This window comes from Sebastes fasciatus, chromosome 8 (genome assembly GCF_043250625.1).
Source record: "Sebastes fasciatus isolate fSebFas1 chromosome 8, fSebFas1.pri, whole genome shotgun sequence".
Classification (NCBI taxonomy): domain Eukaryota; kingdom Metazoa; phylum Chordata; class Actinopteri; order Perciformes; family Sebastidae; genus Sebastes; species Sebastes fasciatus.
In genome coordinates, this window is record NC_133802.1 from 3,665,267 (window position 1) to 3,687,899 (window position 22,633).

Sequence of the window (22,633 nt, forward strand, 5' to 3'; positions counted from 1 at the left end):
TTACTTTTCGACGGACCAGGGACGACGTGTCAATATACCCTTGTTACATGCATAGTGTCCTTTCAAAATAAACTTCCGTTTTCACAGGAAGTTAGGTTTAGGCAACACAACCACTTAGTTAGTGTTAGGAAACGGTCGTGGTTGATGTTAACTTCACTGACGAACGAGGACTCACAGGACTGGTGACTCACAGGACTGATGATAGTAACGAGTCCCGTGACTAACAACTGACATGACAAAATAAGTCAGCGTTACTTTTAGTTTCACATGGGCCACGAACAGCGGTCTCCTGGTTGAAAGTCTTGTGTTTGTTTGATCCATCCGCCCTTCGTCCGGTTCGTCACATACTGTCGCTAAAGGGTGCCTCCACGTGTCGGTTTTCGATCCCGAGGGGCACTGCCCAATCGACGGTATTTGATGAGTTGGGAGTGAATCCGGATTGGTTCAGTAGTTTGCACTGCAAGTTCAGCTTCTTTGACTGGACAGCAGAGGGGCCAGCTCTACAAACGCAAAAGTGTGTCACCGATGTCACGATTAGTTGGCCGAGTGTTGGAGTTTCCTCGTTGGCCGTTGTTCTTTCAAAATGAAAAAGCGGGGAACAGCCCTTTATGCAAATGAGCCTGTCCATTGCGACACGTCCGGCTCACGAAACTTGGATACTTTAAAGCTCTAAAACTAGGCGATGTAGTTCTAAAATGAAACGAGATTCAGTAGTGGCACAGCCTATTTCCCACTTGAAATGTTTTCAGAAGTAGATTTTGGTGGATTGGTTAGACGGAATAACCGAGTGGGTATGTCACCGCTCGAACGGCAAGTTAAGAGGAGCAGCGCGTTCCCTATAGTGTCCTCAATGGACCTGGTGGACATGTACCGCTGGATTTAACATTATAGACATGACCACTGACTGTCTGTTTAATAATTTAGCCACAAATTCACAGACCATACACGGACCAGCCATATACTTGTTTTTTTATCGACGTAGACTCGAATTTTCTCCGTTGAGGGATGTAACTTACAGAGACAGAGCAAGTGAAGTGAAACAGCACAACACAGCATGTTGATGTCAGCAAGAGATGACAGGACGGAGAGAGCAGGAGAGACTGCTGCCCTCATCGTCAGGTACACAAGGCCAAAGGTCAACCTATGACTGGATGTCTCGGTTTTCCCTCACTATTTCTTACATCTCCCTCTTGCTGCGTGTTTATCTCTCTCGCTTCCTTCGCCTCCTCCGTCCAACAGCCCTGGGCAGCTGCGTCAGATTTCATGCACGTATTCCCATCGTGCCGTAATCTACCCTGACAGCACACTTATGTTTGTTTTGTTTTTGTACGTACATTTACAAAAAATAAAAAAAATATGCAGATTTTCTTGTTCCACTGCATATTCTCAATTAGCTAGAGTTTTATTGCAGAAGTTAATCACAAGTGATGCTGGTGTTTTCTTTGAGGGGGGGCAGGGATAGGGAGGATTTGGCAGCAGAAGAGAGGAGGTATCCAGAGGTATTTGTTGTGAGACCTGAAATGGGAGGAAAGCACATTATGGAAGATGAATGAAAATGAGAAATCTATAAAGAGGATTGATCAGGCTGGAGCGTGGAGAGAAGAGAGGGAACGGGGATAGAGGGCCAGGCTGCCGCTCGGCCTCTGGCCAAGCTCCGTCTGTCCACATCTGTGTGCAAGTATCTGAGTGTACGGTTTTAATTGTGAGGGAATCTGTCTTCACATGTTCATAATCACATTACACAGGGGCACTCAGTGTGACAATGTGGGTTTGTGAAGGCTGATAATGGCTGCACTCATTATTCATGCTGTGGTGCGTAGGCTTGACGGAGGTGGAGTTAGCCACAGAAATAAAGTGACAATGTACCTGATGGTGGCAAATTAGGCATCTAATAAAACTAATATATTACACTGCTAATATCACCTAAACATAGGGTTGGGGTTCGATAGAATTTTATCAAATCTAAATCCAGTATCGAACTCTCTTATCAAATCTAATGAAGTTGCGCTTTCAAGGTAACTAAAGTTAATAATGTCAAGATTCCATTAAGATCTGTACCGTGTGGGCTGAGACACACTTCGGTTTTGAGTGGCAGCCTAATTAATGCTCACCACCTGTAGCTTCAACCTGACAATGAGATAAGCAGCAGAGGATATGAAATGTTGATTAAATGAATCTGACACACAACAATGTATGTTACCCACAGATGTTATTTTTCACGAGCTAATTCTGATCTATGACGTTCCATCATGTTCTCACTCCCAACTCGTCAGACACTTTAATTTAATTTAATCTTATTTGAAAAGGGACAGGGTACATTAATCAACATTCAAACAAATGTAAATGTACCCGAGTTAGCTGAGAGGCGAGTTTTCATCGGCATTCCTTTGCCTTATGTTAATAGGCATCCTAGAATAAAAATAATACAACATGTACAATAGTTAAAGGGACTGTTTGTAACTTCTTACATGTATAAATCATTGCAGGTAGGTGTCCCATGCGTGCTCGCGTGTTGCTACGCTATTCAGACTCAGACTCCAACACAAACTACATGGAAGCACCAACACCTCTTGGTTGTATCTAGTGAAGCCCGTCTGTTAAACAGTGTTGGCCGCGGTCGGAGGACGCGGGGGAGACCGTAGCTTTGGTCTCCAGGGCCGGAGTCTCTACTGTAGTCTGCTCCTCTGCTCCTCTGCTCCGCCTGCCTTCACTCACACACCGCGCTCTTTCTCGCTCTTTTGCTCCACTCTCACGTGCATGCGCGCACACTACACACTGCAGAAGAGTTAGTTTAGCTCTGAGAATATCTAGTGAATGTACAGTGGACGTTTGTGCAGAAATAACTGCTGCAGCTCCTCCAGACCAACAGAAGTTTCCCGTGTCTTGTGAAGTGACGGGGCTCCGCAGAGAGAAACGTTATCGTCTCCGACCAAAGCTCCGGTGTCTCCCCTGTTCCCTCCGGCCGCGGTCGGGAGGCTGAGGCAGGAAAAGCCAACTCTAGGATCAGCATTGATTCATGGAGAGACCTTCGTCTGGTCAGCTAACATTACTGCCAAGCAGCTGAAATATAGAGTGATATTGTGGTTTTAGCTGACGTGTGTCGCCTCACTGTGTTGAGCGATGCGCGTTCATGTCTACGTAGAGCGAGCACAAGCGCGAGCGTGAGCAACAGGACGCTGACTTTCATTGACTTAAAGGCCTGAGGTGTCGCTGTTAACAAGCAATTTCTGCTTTTTACAAACAGTCCCTTTAAGAACATACTACATTGGTAAAAAGCATTTCCAATACAGTTACACAACGTCAGCGGACAAAATACGAGTACAGTATGAGTAGACTACAGTCATGTTAAAGGTGGACAAAAATAGCACCGGTGCCGACTTTGTTGGTTCTCAACACGCCATTTCACTTAAATTAATAATAGGATGAGGACTCTGAAGGAAAAGACAGCCTGGCTATAATTATGCAGTTTTCCTGAGTGGGATTGTGCAGTCCCCCTATAGCTGCACCTCTAGTAGCTCGGTTCGCGGTCGATTTGCAGTTGATGAAACCAGAGAGAGGAGGAGGAGCTAAACCATGCGTAATCTTATAAACTAGACAGATGTTTTTGTATTTGATGAGGTTTTCACAGCTAAAGCATTATAGTTTTGCATGTCAATTTCCACTTGTTACATGTATACACTGTTTTTTCAAAAATAAACTTCTGTGTTCACAGGATATAACTTGGTTAGGTATAGGCAACAAAACTACTTGGTTAGGTTTAGGGAAATATTGTGGTTTGGGTTAAAATAAGTAAATTTGTATTACATGGTTAAGTAGGCTACATTACATATGCGATGAAACTCAAGTGAATTACGTTACATGACTTAACTTACGTACGTAACTTAAAATAAGTAAACGTTGACTTTTTCTACCCCAACTTTCTCCCTATGCGACTGTATTGCTCTTTACGACTACGCCACCTGACCTCCTCCTTTACTCCCGCCATAACTACAGCCATGACGAGCGTCATAGCTTCTCGTGTAGGGCCACCGACCAAGCTGCCGTATATGAAGACTGGGAGTGAGAACAGGCTGGAAGTTGATAAGTTTCACATATCACTGAAATGATGTATGTGAAAGATTACCTGGGAGAATGACGGAGTAGACGGCTAGCCGACAGCAATGAAAAATTGGATAAAATCTGAAAACAATTATTCAATATTAACTTTGTTTAACCGGTTCTTTAAGATGGAAAAAGAGATGAAAATGTTTGCTTGTACATTTTACAACAGCATTCCTTAATTGAGCAGCCGTAACAAAAAAAACATACATACAGTATGTATCTTCCTTTAGGGAACCATCTGTGTTGTCATCTGGTATTTTCCAGAGTCTTTGCATCAGTTCTTACTCTATCTTGACTGCTACTGTATGTTGAAGTTGGTCAACCAGCGTACGCAGTTTCTGTATTGAGTGCTTCTGGAATGAATTATCATTTTGCCCTGATAGTGGTGGAGCCCTGGGAATCGGTTAGATGATTATCTATTTTCCCATCAATTTGGTCCAGAGAAAGATATCTCAACAATGATTGGACAGATTAGCCTGTAACTTGGTTTGTGTCACTGATGGCCCCCCAGAGGATGACTCCTAATTTCAGTGACCCACTAATCTTTCCTCTATCACCACTGTGAGGCCAAAAATATCTCTTTGACTTTAACACAGGCCCATACATCTTGAAACTAATGGCTGAGTTTCCATGAAATTTGTGTGAAATTTTTATGGTCCTTGTTGACAACCTGACCTTTCCTCTAGTGCCACCATCAGTCCGAAATGTAGACGAGAAATATTCAAATCTAAAAGGCAGGCTGCCATGAGATTTACTGAGCGCATTAACTTTCCTCAGTGGAGGAACTCTTTGCATTTCGAACACTATGAGCCACCCTCAGGCCCCAAAACACAAACTTTGCACACCAGGAATCTTGCAATCACATAGGCAGATTTCCATGATTTTGATAAAGCACAGTCATGCTCCCAATGGGATAGAAAACCTTCTGATTCAAACAACCCCATGGCCTTTCCTTGAGTGCCCATTCATGACAAACTTTACATTTTTAGGCCAACTTGCTGTAAAAAGAATGAAGTTCTTTCAGGTTACACTTTTTTATCTCGATTAATATAGCTGCTAATTGCAGATACCAACAGTTATGAGTTTTAACCTTTACCCACCCACAGCTCTACCTGCTGGACATTAGCACTATGTATAACTCCCACGGGCTGCTAGTACAAGGAAAAAACTCATGAATGGCTCATTGTGGTCAAGACGGTCCTGTCGTAAAAAACAATCCAAATACAATGTATGGCTGAGTGTACGACTGAAACCTTTACAAAAAGGGTGTCTCGCTTCCTTCATAGCACTCTGGCTGTGAAACTATTTATTAAATCCTTGAAAACTTCAAAACCATGAAAGGTTCTAATAATAATAATAATACTAAAGTCCATTGTTTAATTAAGGTGGATTGTGTTAATTGGTTTATTAGATCATTTTAATGTGAATAATAATTACCTCTAAAACAGCATGAAACAAAATATCCAATTCATATATTCGTGTGGAAGAATGATATCAATCCAACCAATTTTACAATAAATATGAACACAGCTGCAGAATCACGGCTGTCAATCGATTAAAATAGTTAATCCCGATTAATCACACATTTTGTATCTGTTCAAAATGTACCTTGAATGGAGATTTTTCAAGTATTTAATACTCTTATCAACATGGGAGTGGACAAATATGCTTGCTTTATGCAAATGTATGTATATATTTATTATTGGAAATCAATTAACAACACAAAACAATGACAAATAAAAATGGCCATGACAGTTTTTCCTCGCCGAAATTTGGAGTAAGTAGCCTCCTTTGTGACATGGAATGTCGACAACGGATTCCTTAGATTTTTTAGTGTAATATGATGTCAGTATCTTCAGTGTAGCTTTAAAACTGAGCCCGCTACAACCTAAATATCGCAAGTTGCATTAATGTGTTAAAGAAATTAGTGGCGTTAAACAAATTTACGTTAACGCAAAGTTGATATATTGATGAAGTGATATACCAGTCTAACTGCACGACACACACACGCACGCACGCACACACACACACACACACACACACACACACACACACACACACACACACACACACACACACATACACACACATATACTGTAGACACATTCCCTTGCACCTGCAACTTCTTTCTAAACACAGCCTCCTCTCCGCAGCCCGCCCTCCTGTGTGTGTGCAGCTCACGGTGGCACTGCCAGGTCACACTCTCCAGCCTAACCTGCTAATGGAGTTTGCATATGCAGCCCGCTCTCCACTGCCAGCTAGCCATTAATATGAATCACTCTCAGGAGGCCCCTCCAAACAAGTTGGCAATTTGTCTTCACTAGTGAGCCGCTGAAAGGTCTACATATGATATTCTCCGAGGTGGAAAGCGCAATTCGGCAGGGGTGGGGCGGGGTGTTATGAGGCTGGTTTCATACTCTTGACAGGGAGGGTGTTTGAGGGTGGATGTGAATTGTTAGGTTATACAAGAGCACAGTTGGGTGTGTCTGTGTGAATGCGCGGAGGGTGGAAATGGACGTCAGGTGGAAAATTGACAAGACAGACGGACTGAATCCAGGACAGTGAAATGGGTTTTTCTTCTTTCAAGCAAGCGAAGCAAGAGGGTTGTGAGATTGCATCACTTGCTCCCTGCTTGGTGAGAGCTCTGTCGAGAGCACTACTGAGCTCTATTATCAGCCTTTGCTAATCAAGTGATGGGGCTCAAATTGAAACTATGCATAGAAACACTTCTTCTGTGCAGGGACTATTCTCCCAAAATATTATGTTCTGGGCTTCGAATGTTGCGTCACAGGCTTGAGGGAGCTTAAATTATGAAATGGTAGCACACGAAACCCTGATTTGATCATATTCAGACTGCGGTTTCATATGTACTCCGTCCCTCAGACAATACTCGACAGTAGCTGGGATTAAGAAATCTTCCTCCACCCACACAACAAATGCCACTGCTCAGCTAGTGTGTGGCCCGGAGAGAAACAGAACAGTTGCAGTTGGGGCGTTTTTCCCAAAAGAAGGAGGGTTGCAAAATGAACAGCACACACACACACACACACACACACACACAGAGACGTACACACACACATAGCGCGACCCCGTAGGTCAGAGACGCTTGCATCATGTTTTTTAGCATTTTCTTTTTTTTCTGCTCTGGTGGCCCTCCTCTAGCTATGTGCTCTTTGTTCCAGCGTCAGCCAGGGCGAAAAGCTAGTAGAGTGTGTGTAGTCCTGCCAGTGCTGCTGTAAACATGAAGACATCACAACCAGTTAGTGCTGCAGGACTTTTGAAAAGATGCCATATGACATGAAATCTTGATTTGTACAGGAAAAAAAGAAGTCAAAGGTGAAGCTTTATGAGAGATGGAGAAAAAGGGAAACAGGTGTTTGAATAGAAAATGTTCCAAATGAGATGCAGACGGGCAAAACAAACTGAATTCATGACGCCACATCAACGCAAACGTTCCTGTCCGGTAATGAAGGAGCGATGAAATCATCACCTCTTATGAAAGAGGTGAGAAAGTCCCACAGTGTCGTTACGTAACACTTCGCTAGCACCTCAATTATAAAGGCTTCAATGTCTACGACAAAACAGCCAGGCAGCCAAGTCATGTGTCACCATGGTCACTGCTGTGCTGGCAACCCATCTGACCAGAGACAGACTTCTAATGAGCTCGCCTCTCAAAGGCAACGCGACACACTCGCAGGCTCTGTCAGCAGCACGACTGTTTGTGTGCGGCTCCTTGAAATGAATTGTTGATTAGTCTGTGAGGTTGGAGAAGTGGAGATGACAGATTTCTGCTTGGCTTGGTATCATTAGTGTAAAGGATGGGAAAGGAGAATTTTCTTTGTACGAGTGAGTTATTACAAACTATACAAGACGCATATAGAATTATCCCAACTCTATTGACTAAATCCTCCACGACTAATCCCATGAAAAGAATTGAAAACACAAAGAATTAATCTTACTAATAAGTATTGCCGATAGAGTGGTGCAGGGATGACGTATTTTGTAGGCCAACCAGGAAGTTAGCATCGCCCTGGTTCCCTCAACAAAAAGCCAATGGGATTTTTCCATGTGGTTTTGGATTATTACAGAAAATAAGCTCTGTGGCAAACACACGTTTATGATACTTACACTTTTTGTTCCGTAAAATGATCTCCACCACTTTTATAATTTTTGAAGGGTAAATTCAATCGCCAGAAGTAAAAAGCTAATGTTAGGCTATAAACAAATTACACCACGGTCACATGAGCCGACCCTTTCTCACTCCCAACTCGTCAAATACCGCCGTTTACTAAGTGCCCTTCGGGCATCGGAAACCAAAGCAAGGAGGCACCCTTGAGCAACAGGATGTGACAAACCGGGCTTTCAGCTAACTTCAATGTAAACCGACCCGTGGCGTTATTCGACGGTCTGAGCGAGTGACGTAGTATTAATAGCGTGAGAGTTCGGTCAGGGCAGACGAGGGAGGGGTGGTGGATGGGTCAACAAACACAAGACTTTCAACCAGGAGGCCCGGTGTTCGTGTCCCGTGTGAAACTAAAAGTAATGTTGACTTATTTTATCACATCAATCTTTAGTCACGTAACTCGTCGGTATCGTCAGTCCCGTGAGTCGCTAGTCAGTGAAGTTAACGTAAACCTAAACCTAAACCTAAACCAAAACCTAACAGTGGTTGTGTTGCCTAAACCTAACTTCCTGTGAACACTGAAGTTTATATTGAAAGGACACTATGTATGTAATGAGCGTATATTGACACGTCGTCCCTGGTCCGTCCAAAAGTAACGCAAGAGAGGTATCCCGTGCGTCGGTCTCCGATGCCGAGGCGCATTGACCAAGCGGCGGTATTTAGATAAGTTGGGAGTGAGAATTTGTTGCATAAACGCGAGTATACACAACGAGGCTGTAAAGGCAGACGTGTCGGCATGATGGTGTTAGCTACAAAATTCAAGAGTGGGATATTTAATGACGTATTATATATCGTAGAACAAAACTTTAAGCTTGTGTTAACCACACACCTTATTTCAGGCATCTAACCAAATACCCATTCAAAAAACCCATTGACTTCCAGACGAGGGAACAGAAAGTGCTAAAATGCTAACTCATTTCCGGGTTTTAGGACTCATTCCAGCACCCTGACTTGACTTCCATTGTTGTCCAAAAACTATTAAAAAACCCCAACACTGATCCACACACTGTAATTTATGTTGAGGCAATCCCACATACACCATCCTGCAGCCGTAAATGCTCACTAGAGCTGCTGAAAATAGTTCCCAACATATACACTATTTACTCCTGTTAAGGAGATTACTGAGCCTTTTTTCTTAAAAAATGACTTTAAAAAACTTTATATTTGTGGGCTGTTTTTAAAGATTTACATCTTCAGAATGGCCTTAGGCCTGAGAGCCACAGACAGGAAGTCAGGAAGTATTGAGAATCGGACTATACTATTGATGGTTTTTGTCCTACTGTATATAATATATATACAGTTAAGCCTATTTCAGAAAAATACCACATCTGTCACATAGAGTAAACAATAGGAAAACACACAAAACAAATATATAAAAATATATTTTTGGGGACTTTTTACTGAGGCTACATGCTTGAATTATTGCTTATTCAATATGCTACTAAAATGAAACCGATACGGATACTCACACAGTTTTTTATACATATTGCTTACTTGGCTGCTGATGCAACACAAGCAGTTTAGACCAAATACAACATTAGTCAACCAGAAAAACAGAGGTGCCTTTACTCTACTGATTTATTACCTTAAGAGCTGCTCTCTCTCTGAAATTTTTTTTGTCGTATGTTATATTTAAACCAATAACCTGCATATGGTGATTCATATATGCTTCATGTGTGTGCCACAAAATAGTATTTTGCGTAGGCTGATGTATAACAACACCAGAAAACAACCTGCGATGCAGGATTAGGGCTGTCATAGTTAACGCGATAATAATGTGTTAATTTGTTTTAACGCCACTAATTTCTTTACCGCATCAACGCAACTTGCCAGTTTTAGGTTGTAGCGGGCTCAGTTTTAAAGCTAGAGTGAAGTTACTGGCATCATATGAAACTAAAAAAACCTAAGGAATCCATTGATACCAAGGTTACCATACCATGTCATACTAGCTTGTCACAAAGGAGGCTAAATAACGCTCCAAACATACGCAAAATATTGGCGAGGAAAAACTGTCATGGCCGCTTCAAACGGGTCCCTTGACCTCTGACCTCAAGATATGTGAATGTAAATGGGTTCTATGGGTACCCATGAGTCTCCCCTTTACAGACATGCCCACTTTATGATAATCACATGCAGTTTGGGGCAAGTCATAGTCAAGTCAGCACACTGACACACTGACAGCTGTTGTTGCCTGTTGGGCTGCAGTTTGCTATATTATGATTTTAAGCATATTTGTTATGCTAAATGCAGTACCTGAGAGGGTTTCTGTCATTGTTTTGTGTTGTTAATTGATTTCCAATAATAAATATATACACACATTTGCATAAAGCAAGCATATTTGCCCACTCCCATGTTGATGAAAGCATTAACTACTTGACAAATCTCCTTTTAAGGTACATTTTGAACAGATCAAATAATTAATTTGTGATTAAATATTTGAATCGATTGCCAGTTTAAATAGGATACAGACTTTATTGTCAGTTTGCACTGAATTTCATTTTGCATTTTGAGGCAGTTCCGTTCGAGAAAACCTGGGACCACTGTTGGCTCTGCCCTAATGAAAAATGATAATCCTGCAGACGGAACTGAAGAAAATGTTTTCAAAAGACAAGCAAGAAAAAGCCTGAATACTGCTGCTGGTGACAAGTCACATCAACATCCAATCTTTTATCTGTGAATGTGATTTTATTCTTACAGACTTTTGATTCTACCAGATCTACCTTCATCTAAACGGCTCATCCCACTGACGATATATAATGACACTGTCTTTCAAGAGGTCCTTCAGTGCTCTTCTGGCTCTCAGCCTAATTTGCAGCTGCATTAGCCCGACTTTGCTCTATATGATTTGAGTGCGTTTTGTTAGGTTACATAAGTTGTTGCCTCTTGTTCTTATACAACTCTTGTATTTGTCACAGAGCTGCCTTCTGAACCTCAAACAGATTTGTATTCCAAGTGGGATGCCATCTTTATATAAAGGTGGTCTATGATCATGAAATCCCTTTCATTGGGTGCTGTAGCGCTGTGACCAGCGGTATTCATTAAGACTAAATAAAATGCATAATGAGAGAAGTAAACTAGGTTGTTCCTTGAATAGTAAGTCCTTGTACTCTGAAGGCTCTGAAGGGTACATACAGTAATAAAAATGAGGCCCTGAGTAAAAGGATATCAATGGTCTTGTTTCTAACACAGCGGGGAAATATTAGCGAGGAAATCAGAAGTGGAAATTAGAGAAACGTTTGCATCTTCAAATTGCCTCGGAAAAACCAGGCCGGAGCATTTTCAAATATTAGATATACATGTTGTGCACCGTGTCCTTCAATGCTCTGCTGGCTTTCAGTTTCATTTGTAGTTGAAATTATTGAATCCTGTGCGCACCAGCAAGTAAATTCTAACAATCGTGCACAACTAATAGAATCTTTTTCAGCAGGGTTGAAAGAAGCAGAGTTTTACTTTTATTGGAGCGGGTTTTTTTGCTGCCAAGAGAGATGTGAATCTGCAATTAAAGAAGCAGTAAGATTGGAGCAAATATGATTAAAGAAAGGTTATTTTTATAAAACGATTGCTATATCCTGACAGTAGTGCATGAGACAGGTAATCTGAAAAAAATCATGTGCCTCTGTGTCCTCCGGTGCTCCTAATGGCATCTGCAAGATTTCACAGACCGGAGGAAAACAACCAATCAGAGCCGAGCTGGAGCCTTGCCGTCTCTGAGCGGCTGTCAATCACTCGTGAACTCCGATCAAACGGTCAAACTAGGCAGCGCTGATCAAATATGAATTAATATTCTGTTACTGTAATGCCTATTTCTCGCCTCAAATGTTTTCTGAAACATCTTGTAGTGTACTGTTTAGCTTTAAAATGAGAAAGTTTGTGACCCGGCCGCCATGTTGAGATCAGTTGAGGAAATACAAAGCACCGCCCACCAGCACGAGCAAACTTTCTCATTTTACAGCTAAACAGTTCACTACAAGATGTTTCTGAATACATTTTATGCGAGAAATACGCATTACAATAACAGAGTATTGATTCGTATTTGATCAATCCTTCATAGTTTGACTGTTTGATCGGAGTTTGCGAGTGATTGACAGCTGCCTTTGTTAAATGAACAGCCAATAGGAGCGCTCTCTCTCTCTGAAATTACCTGTGATTGGCCAAAGTCTTGAGTCTTAAATCCTGAAAACAGAGCTAAGAGGAGGTGCAGAAGTCTCTCAGAACATTTGAATTACAATGACAATTTTTAAGGGGTTTCTCAAACCGCAGTGAACAAAGGATTGTTCCATAATGGACATGATGGTAAAGACAGCCCACTATAAAAGCCAGACGTTTCTGTAGCATTTTTTACTATTTCACATGATAATTGTAGAAGTGGATTCTCCATTCTGGGAGGGATTTTTGGGTTGAAAGAGATACATCTTTGTTGTGTTAATTCATCCTTAATCTAATGACTTGAATGCACCGCCGTTTCTGTCTTTGATACATCAGACAAAAGAGCACAAGTCCAGCTTTTATGTTTCATGTTTTACTGGCTCACCCCCAGGCTTTCACTCACAATCCTGTTTGTGAACTGACGTTACTCCTGTCATATTGCATCTGACAGCCTCTCTCTGGATGGGGGGGGGATAACATATTGTAGCCCGGCCGCTTCGCCTTCGGATGCACATTTATAAAATGACTGACGTTTCAAACAACACACGTGCACCGGAGTACACAGAGGTTACGCACGATAAGCAAATATATACTCTTTATTTCAGTTTCATTTACAGGTCTTCTATTTATCAAGCAGGAAAAGAAAAATGCACTCCTTTGGTCGCAGCTCATCTGTTTGTCGGATGCTGTGGCATGCTCATCAGTCTTGAGGAGATAGCTTGTGGACTGATGCAGAAAATATATTGAAATAGGTTGGATTGATAGAGATGTACAGAAAAGAGAGAAAAAAAAACATTCCCATTTCCCATTTTCATTTGTGTTATCATAGGTGTTGTGTTATGGAACATACATACTGCAGGAAGCTTCATGATTCCATTTACAGTATCTAATGTTTCCTCTGGTGTTCGTTCACAGGGCATAAAAAAAGCATTGTTTTTTTGTTTTTGTTTCCTCTCGTACTGTCATCATCTATCAAAAGAGTTCTTTTTTTTTCAGCTTGCCTTCGCCGGGCGCATGTTCCCCCCCACCCACCACCCCCTCTCCTCTCTGTCAGAGACCCAGTGAACGTGGTCCCCTCTGCTGTCACTTTCAGCACACTTTACCCCGCTCCCCTATTTGAAGTTCTGTCATCAGCAGGCTTTGAACTGCCATGTGAGTTTTACCCCGCACAATGTTCGTCTCCAGGGCTTCGTCTGGTGTGAAATTGTCAGAGCCATAGGCCACGTTTCAACATGGGGGTATTTGCACCCTGTGTAATGCAGAAAGCCTGTCAGCGGTTTCTCGTAATGAACTATTCTTACGTTATTATATTTCTACTTTTACTTCAGAAAAGAATCTGAATTTTGGACAATAGACGTTGGCTTTTTCTGTAGCTGCCTCCCCCAGAAATAAAGCAGTAAATACAACCCAGTGCTTTGTAGCTAATGTTGGTTTTGTTCCTCTGAGATAGCTCTAGGTCTGATGCACTGATGCTTTTGTACATCAGTCTCATACTCTGGGGTTCTTCAGTAGCTGTGCTTGTTAGCCTAATAACACCAGTGGCTGGTAATGACTGGGACCTCTGAGTCGGAGTCTCCAGTTGATGAAACCAACAAAAGTGGTGTGTGAGAGTCCACTTGTTAGGAGAGACCCCGGGGGAAAGATTTTTAGTTACTGCAGTGATGGCATGTGTCCATAATAGCTGGGTGGGCTGCTGGCGAGAATTTCGCGACTTGAAGTGCCACCAAATATGGCGTCTCTGCTTTGTTTTCCCCCCCTGAGCACTGAGCCAACCTGCTGTCTGCTGTACCTGCAGTGGCTTCCCCTCCCGGGCTGCAAAGATTTCTGGGAGTTGTAATGCTATACCTTGGCTGAGGATTTTATTTGTGTAATGCGAGGGCATACTGTATCTTAAAAAATACTTTGATCCTAAAATATGCTGCGTTGATGATAAGGAGGGAAGTTAATTGAATCCTTTAATATTTTTTGCCAATCTCCGCTGGCACCCTCTCAGAGATCCAGGCTGCGCACCTCATTTGAACTGTGAAATTTTATCATTCACGCACAGCGCTCAATGTTTACAAGTGGCGATGAAACGAGGGCACCCCGAGCTCAGAGACGAGGTCCAAATGTTTTAATTTCACCGCAACATAAGCAATTAGCGATTAGCTTATTAGTGTGCTCCCCTCTCTCTTTCTTCTTATCTGCGAATCTCCCTCATCCCTCGTGCCAGCGGGAGATGAATATGTCTTCGATGTCCTTGGTTTTCCTGTCTTGTAAACACCATAGGCGGTGAGCACTGTTTACCGCTGTGCATGGCAGGCAAACAGCCGGCTCCGGCTCCTGCACAGTCGGTCCCGTGGGGCCAAACTCACCTTGTTACCCTTTTAATTAGTAGGAGCAGTTAATAGTGCCGGCCGCTTCTGCCGCCTCAGCACTCTGCTCCGACTTCAAGAATCCCTCCAATCGATTGCAAAGAGTCCGGCTGAGACGGGGAGAGGAGGGGGGGTCCTATTGTGCCAGCAGCTCAGGTACATTCACGGTGGGTTTTGGAGAGAAATCAAACAACATACTACCTATTTTCTTTGAAGGAACCTTTGGGGCGGGTGTATCAATATCTAATCTTTCTCTTTTTTTCCTTGTACGTTTGAAGGGATAACAAGGTCTCTGGGTTCCACATTCCTTCTCGCCCGGTTTCTCCTCTCCCACATTTCCTCTCCCTCGAAAATGAATGTAATCAAAAAACTAAGGGTTTGCTCGGCAGATTCTATTGTGCCCTTATAAGCTCTTATCCCCTTCCAAGCGCCCGCCCCCCCCGTGCTCATTTCTTTTCTTGTTTTGATTTAAAGATGCAGTGGAGGTACTTAGCATTTAGATGACATGCTGCTGGAGAGGTGTGATGGATCAGCGCCTCTTCAGAGCACTGAATTTCTTTGACAGCGCCGGGGCCGGTCGGGCAGACAGAGCGACGGAGCGACAGATTCGCAGGACGGCAGGCCGGGGCGGGCAGCAGAATACCAAGTCTACCTCGCCTGCTGCAGATAGCCTGGCACAGCCGAGAGGAGAGCGGCGGCTGCTGGGAATGCCAATGCCCTGCCCAGACAGCCGTTTCGCCTTGGCTCCTCTGATTGGCTAAACAGACCATTAGCTTCCTGATTATGATTAGCCGAGTCATTATCTACACAAAAGTGGCTCATTCACCAATATTAAGAAGGCGAGGGAGCTGTTTTCTTCCTCCGGTCAAGGGGAAAAACTGCATGTTTTCATGTGTTCTCCTAAAGATAGGAGTGAATGTATAGGAGGCGAGAAGTTGTTGTTCACAGAGAGACAAAGTGGAGCACTGTTTATCACCCTGCCCTACAGCTAATGTGATAAAAAAAAATTCTATCTGTGTGATGCCATTGATGGAAGAAAGGAAAGGTCTCTCAGTCGTTAACGCTGATGATGAGGTGGCCATTACTCGCTCGTATTTTCTGGTCGAGAAGAGAAGCGGCGTCCTCAGAGGTCATAAAAACTGGGAGAGAACAAAATAACCTTCAGCTTCCATCATCTCATTTTAGATATAATTGGAAGACATGCCATCTGTGCTTTTAGATGGACATATGCTGCTCTGCGTCGAAGGCCAATATGCTGAGGGAAAGTTGAATAAAACGTGGAACTCGGTTCCTGCGATGCTGACCTTCTACTTTTCTTTTCCAGCCTTTGCCTAAGGAGCCGTCGTAGGATGCAGAGAAAACAGCAAGTATGTGAGTTTTTTTTTATGCATTTTATTCTAATTTGCCAAAACCAAAGACATTTTGAGTGCCACATCTTGTAGAAAGCAGAACTCTTAAAGGAAACAGCAGAAGGCATGCCTTAAAGAAGCAGTGGGTAGAATGGAGCAAATATGATTTAAAAAAGTTATTTTTATAAAATTATCATTATATCCTGATAGTAGTGCATGAGACCGGTAATCTGAAAAAAAAAATCATGTGCCTCGGTGTCCTCCTGTGTCCTCCGGTGTCCTCTGGTGCTCCTAATGGCATCTGCAAGATTTCACAGACCGGAGGAAAACAACCAATCAGAGCTGATCTGGAGCCTTGCCGTCTCTGAGCAGCTGTCAATCACTCACGAACTCCGATCAAACGGTCAAACTAGGCAGCGCTGATCAAATATGAATCAATATTCTGTTACTGTAATGCCTATTTCTCATATAAAATGTTTTCAGAAACATATTTTAGTGTACTGTTTAGCTGTAAAATGAGGAAGTTTGTGACCCGACCGCCATGTTGAGATCAGTTGAGGAAATACCAAGCACCGCCCACCAGACGGAGCTCACCTAGTTTGACTGCTTGATCAGAGTTTGAAAGTGATTGACAGCTGCCTCCGTTGAATGAACAACCAATAGGAACGCTCTCTCTCTCTGAAATTACCTGTGATTGGTCAAAGTCTCCCCTCACAGGCTAGATTTTTTAAAGCCTGAAAACAGAGTCATGAGGAGGAGCAGAAGTCTAGTTTTCTTTCAGAACACTTGAATTACAATATGCTGAAAGGTTATTGTGGATTTTTTTGCCCAATGATACCAAAAACATTCTGCCTACTGCCACTTTAATTCCAAGACCTGGAATGAATCTGCCATTAGTGTGTGTTCGTCATGTATTTTTCAGTACTACTCTCAGCAGTAGCTTGGAGAGACACAATGGAATCCTCCATTTTCTCAGGATGCATTCACTTTGATGATGCAATGGAAAAAAATGGAAATCAAAGGGGGTTTTGGAAGTTTTGAAATGCATAAGGATGGAAACTGAAAAGCCCCACTATGGTTACATCAAAGGAAGAGGCTACTTCAAGTGTCCAGGCTTTCTTTTAGGACAAAGGCAGAAAACTGATAGGAATGGGAGGATATTCTTGACAAAAGCAATAACCGAGAGAAAAAGCTACATTTTCAAAAATCCCTTTCTAAATGCCATGGTAACAGATTCCCTAAGATTTAGCTGCCAGCCGAATTCAATATTAAAAGTCGGCAGGTGAGTCGGAAGCAGGCTAGCCCGAGTTAACTTTACTTCCACAAACAGATTTATTTCCTCTAAAAAACAAGGAAATCTAAAGATTAAACTAAGTTCCCCTCCCAAGAACACTGCCTGAGTATCTGTGAAGCTTTTATATTCCGCAAAACCAAAGGCATTTGGAATCTGCATGCTTTACGTCTCCTAGCCAATATTCTAAGATTGATTTTCCCTCTTGCACCGAGAAAACAAAATGAATCACGCACAATTACCAAGGACAGGGAGAAAAGGGGAATTGGGGGCGTCATAAATATTTATTTGCCAGCCCTGGGAATTTGTGCAATTCTGTGTGGATTTGCCAACTCATATTTAAGTGTCTGAATGATTTATATGGGCAGTCCTGGGTGTCACATTTGTCCACTGTCACCGTGAATCATTTATGTATTAACATTTATGGATTTATCCATATAACATATTCATGGCAGAGTTCTATTATCATTCAGATGGATTTCTTGATCAAATGATTGGCTAAATTAAGTCATTAGCTATAGAATTTGTTTGGAGGTGAAATGTATTTCATGTGGAAAGGAATATATTAGTACATATAGCCTATACGTATTTACCAGTCCCTTAATAGAATCATTCATAAAGCCCTTTTCAGACATTGAATTGCTGGTTTTATATACCTGTTTAAGTAATGGCTTTTTGTCCATTATGGAAATATTCTGCATTATTCAGACCATTATGGAAAGAGCCACAATGCTTGCTCCATATTTGGCCCCTCAGCAGTAACTGGCGCTCCAATAAACAGCGGTGAGTTCAAAAGTAATATCAAGTAAGAAAAGTGTTTTTTGGTCTCATCAGCGGTGGATTTTAAAACCTGTTTTGTGGTTGAAGCTTTAATAAATGACCATCATGAGTGTTAAGGACACTCATCACCGCCTCACAGGGAAGCCCCCTGAGATTATTTTGTCATCAACTCCTTCTTTTATTAGATAAAGTTCACACTACAAGTGATGAGTGGACCTGCTTGTTTTATAATATCCAACCACAAGCAGAGAATGGCAAAACATTCATTTGGGGCTCTTGTTTAATTCTTAATTAGCTCACATGCTGTATGTAAAGAGTTTCGTTGGAGCCGGCTCAGATGAAAATTGAAAATACAGGGAGTGGGGGGGCTGGTTATTACTGTGTTTTTTTTTTTCTTGTCCTGCACCGTGAGGGTAAAAAATAGAATAATATCCTCAACGGCTTAAAATTGGCTCATTCAGTGTTTTGTGGTTTTATTAAACTGAAATTATTTTTGATTAAAAAACAAATGAGGAAGGGCTTCTTGGATCTGAAACAGGTGCTCCTGTTAAGTAGGAAGTCAATAGCTGTGTTTCCATTCACATATTTCTATGCACAATTTGAAATATCACAATGGAAACGACAAAATTGGATAAAACTTGTAGCGAACATTTAACTCACGTGACTGATCAGCTGTTCCTGCCGTTGGTGTCTTCCTGGATATTTCCCTAACGCGCGAATGCTTGCCTTTTCTCCAGACAGCTTGACACATGGTCAATACTAGCTGACATGAAAGAACAATTAAAACTTGCCCAATTGAAACAAATTCCTGAAGACCTCTCTCCATCTTTGTCTCATAGATGGTTAGATGGCCACTTGTTTGCAACTTGTTTTGTTTCTGGTTCGCAACCTCTACTTCTTTTACTGGCAGATTACAGCAATGCATATAGCCAATAGCACCAACTTCTGACCAAACTACGCTGTAGCAGATTTTATTCGCTCCAAACCAGTTATTGGAAATGCGCCTACTTCGCATTTCTTTTTTGCAACATTTTTAAAGTTCGCTTCAAATTTTGTTTGACAATTAAATGGAAACACTAAAACTACTGTCTTCCAAAAAGGGGAATGAAATTCCCCAAAAAGTCAAGGCACTCTGCTTCTCTGAGGTACAACAAAAAAAGCTTTTATTATAGTGAATTTTATATCCTTTATGTATAAGAAATGATAATTAAGTGATTTAGTAAATGTATTAGCCCATTGGTTTTTGGATTACCGTTTTGAAGCCTCAAGTTCGTTTTTTTGGCCATCGTCATCTGGTGTTTTTTTGCACCCAGAAGTGACATGAGAGGGTGGAGCTAAGTACAGCCGAACACCCAATAAGACATTTTTAGTCAACCAAAATGTTACAATTAACTTTCATGAACTGAAAACACACTGTGAAAGGGTTAAAGTTGTAAGACGAAAATACGGACAACTCCCAGACTGGACAACACCGTGGTAGCAACCTGTCAATCACAAGGTAGCCACGTCCTAAAGCATCCCCTGCTTTATGGTCTATCTGACCATAAATGGGACCATAATTTACGAAATAAACATCATGCTGTATTGAAGAAGACTTGAAACTAGCGATTGAGACCATAAACTCATGTTTACAATGTTTACTGAGGTAATAAGTCAAGTGAGAAGTAAGCTCGTTTTCTCATAGACTTCTATACAACCAGACTTCTTTTTGCAACCAGAGGAGTCGCCCCCTGCTGGCTATTAGAAAGAATGCAAGTTGAAGGCACTTCAGTGTTGGCTTCACTGTTTAGACCTCGGAGTTGCCCACTGCTATGCGAGACTAATGTAAAAGTGACTTTAGCCCTTATTCAGACATTAGACATGTAAAATTGTCAGCACTATTACATAACAATGTGCATATCTTGTGATTTTAAACTTATCCTTGTCTTTTTTTTCTCCATTCCTCCACAGGATCATTGACATCCATGCTACAAAAAGAACTGAGACTTATCACTACACCAGAATATTGTGTCCATTCACCCACGAGACTCCCAAACCTTACACCAGGTTTGACCTTCAGTAAAAAAAAAAAATAATAATCCAGAGGTTATCCAATCCCCACAGTGGCAGACTCTCAGCAGACACTTCTGAGAACTCGGAGAAGTCTCCAGTGAGCAGCATAGTACACCATCGGCATTGAATCTTCACCGTGGACACATCATAGAGCAAAATCCCTGCGAGGAACATTTATCAACAGGGCAGTGGAATATTCATTGAAGTACATTACCTTTTTTTTTGTCCTTGTTATCCAACATCAAGTCTGCAGGGGACGTTTCCTTGAAGATTTTTCGTACCTTTGTGGCTTGATTTAGACTCGTCAGAAGGTCTTTCAGAAGTCGGCCCGTTCATCTTCTTTACTATCCCCGCTATGAAACCGTCCAGGGTTATATTCCAGCCAAGTTTCTTTAATGACAGCTCACGGCTGAAGAGTAATGACTTTGCAGAGGTTGAGCCAGGCCGTATTGTCCATTGGAGTCTTTCTTTCATTTGGCTGGGCGAAACTTTACACCTCCTAAAAATCTCTGCATACACACCCCACAGGACGGGACGTTGTGAAAAAGCATGAAAGTCTATTGGAATGTCACAGAAGAGACAACAGAGATGAGTTGACAGTCTTTACTTAATGGCTGAAGGTCATGATGGCGAAACGTGGACATTTTGGACGACTTAGCTTATAACTTATGTTTTTTTATGTGGTGCCAACATAGACTAGAAGAGTAGTTTTTGTCAATGAACCTCACACATCTTGTTCACACCACGGGAGCACCTAGCAGACGTGGACCCCCTGGCTCATTTTAATGGTCTATATGTCGTGCGTGTGCGCATGTTTGCATCTCTCCACGTGTGAATATGTGTGTGTATGCTTGTGTGTGAGTGACATCCAGAGATACACTGTGAAATAAGTCATATCCAATGCATTATTCATACTCTCGTATATTTTTTTGGGACACGCCCCGACCAGAGCTCACCATCTGGCAAGAGAGAGCATTTGTGATTTTACAGATGTTGGATCTCATTTGAATCTTCACGGATAAATCCTTGGTTAGCCTTTTTTTTTTTTTGTCTTTTATTTAGTACATAGAGATATTTATATTGAGGGGGGGAATATTATTGAAAATGGGAACAGATCTGCAGTATGTCACATAAGTTAAATTCTGTAATTAAAATCGATTCATGCATTAAATGTATTCAGAATCCTTGTCTAAATTGACTATATTTTGATATGAAATGTTTTGGCCAACTGGACGTGCTTTTTGCTGATTTCAGATGCTTGATATATTTGAAATTATGTATATAGATATATATTCAATTAATGTATTTTATGTTCTGTGGGTCTCATTCCAAGAGGAGGTCAAGAAAAGGAGAAGCACAAGAGGCATTCTTCTGAGGTGGACACAATAACACGAACACCGTTTCAAAAACACAGAATCAAATAAAACACAATCCAAATATCACAACGTAATAAGCTATGGTCTGCAGGACTGAATGAACATCCCAAAGTCTCCCAAGTCTGAAAAAAATAACCTTCACAGAGGTTGTGTTTGTTGCAGGTTGATTACAATAGATTGCATAATATAGTACAGGTGTTCCTGTTAGTGTGTCTACACCCTGTTTTTTTTCATTTCTTTGTAATAAAGAATCCTGTACATCTCCATCTTAATGTATGCATTTGAGGATATAAAGAGAGCGTCCGCTCCCGGGAGCTGCGGAGTGTGTATCTGGCGTGTGTGTGTGTGTTTTCCAGGTCAACAGTGGTCTGTGTAGTGAGAAAATACCAATTTCCACCTGATCCCATACCTTTGATTTCATGCTGCCTTTATTTACCGCTTCTTTGGTTTGCACTCACCGTGAATAAATTATCCCTTTGATTTGAGTGACTGTCAATGCAGGAGCTGCTGCTGCAGTCACACTGAACGGGGCAGTGGTAGAGTAGATGTGATTTTAGCAAAATCGAAACAAGAACAGAAACCACAAATATCTGGACTTGTAAAATGGTCTAAAAATGTTAACAGTTGCACTGAGCCGCTGCCTCTCGAGCCCTGGTGCGCGGTGGCGGAGGGACGATCTAGGGCCCCAACCTTAAATTGTCAGGACTATAAATGCTTTTTTCTGATCTATATATAAATATTTGATACTTTTATTTCACACTGTCCTTGTTTTGAAAGAGGCTTTGCTTGAAAACTACAAAACTACAGGCCAATTATTTCCCAAACAGGGACACAGCAACAGTATCCGAGACAAACTGGAACAATAAAAAAAAGAACGGTTTTCTTGTGAAGACTAAAATGAAACTTGGTAACACTTTCTATGAAGCCCATGAGTATGATGTATTATAATGTAGACCACTGCATAATGTATTATAACAGCAGCATCTTACATTGCAAAAGTT

At 41.8% G+C, this 22,633-nt stretch overlaps 1 protein-coding gene across 2 annotated transcripts in view; it reads left to right on the plus strand.

Moving 5' to 3' along the window:
- The window catches only part of tafa5l (TAFA chemokine like family member 5, like), a 60,711-nt gene extending 38,752 nt beyond the window's left edge, over positions 1-21,959 (plus strand). Inside the window, exons 4-5 of one of the 2 annotated variants that reach the window (XM_074642870.1) lie at positions 16,109-16,155; positions 20,155-21,959. In XM_074642870.1, the coding sequence (XP_074498971.1) occupies positions 16,109-16,132 (24 nt within the window). In that variant the 3' untranslated portion in view covers positions 16,133-16,155; positions 20,155-21,959. The remainder of the gene's footprint in view (positions 1-16,108; positions 16,156-20,154) is intronic. The other variant, XM_074642869.1, reaches the window with a different exon arrangement.
- Positions 21,960-22,633: the final 674 nt, after the last annotated feature.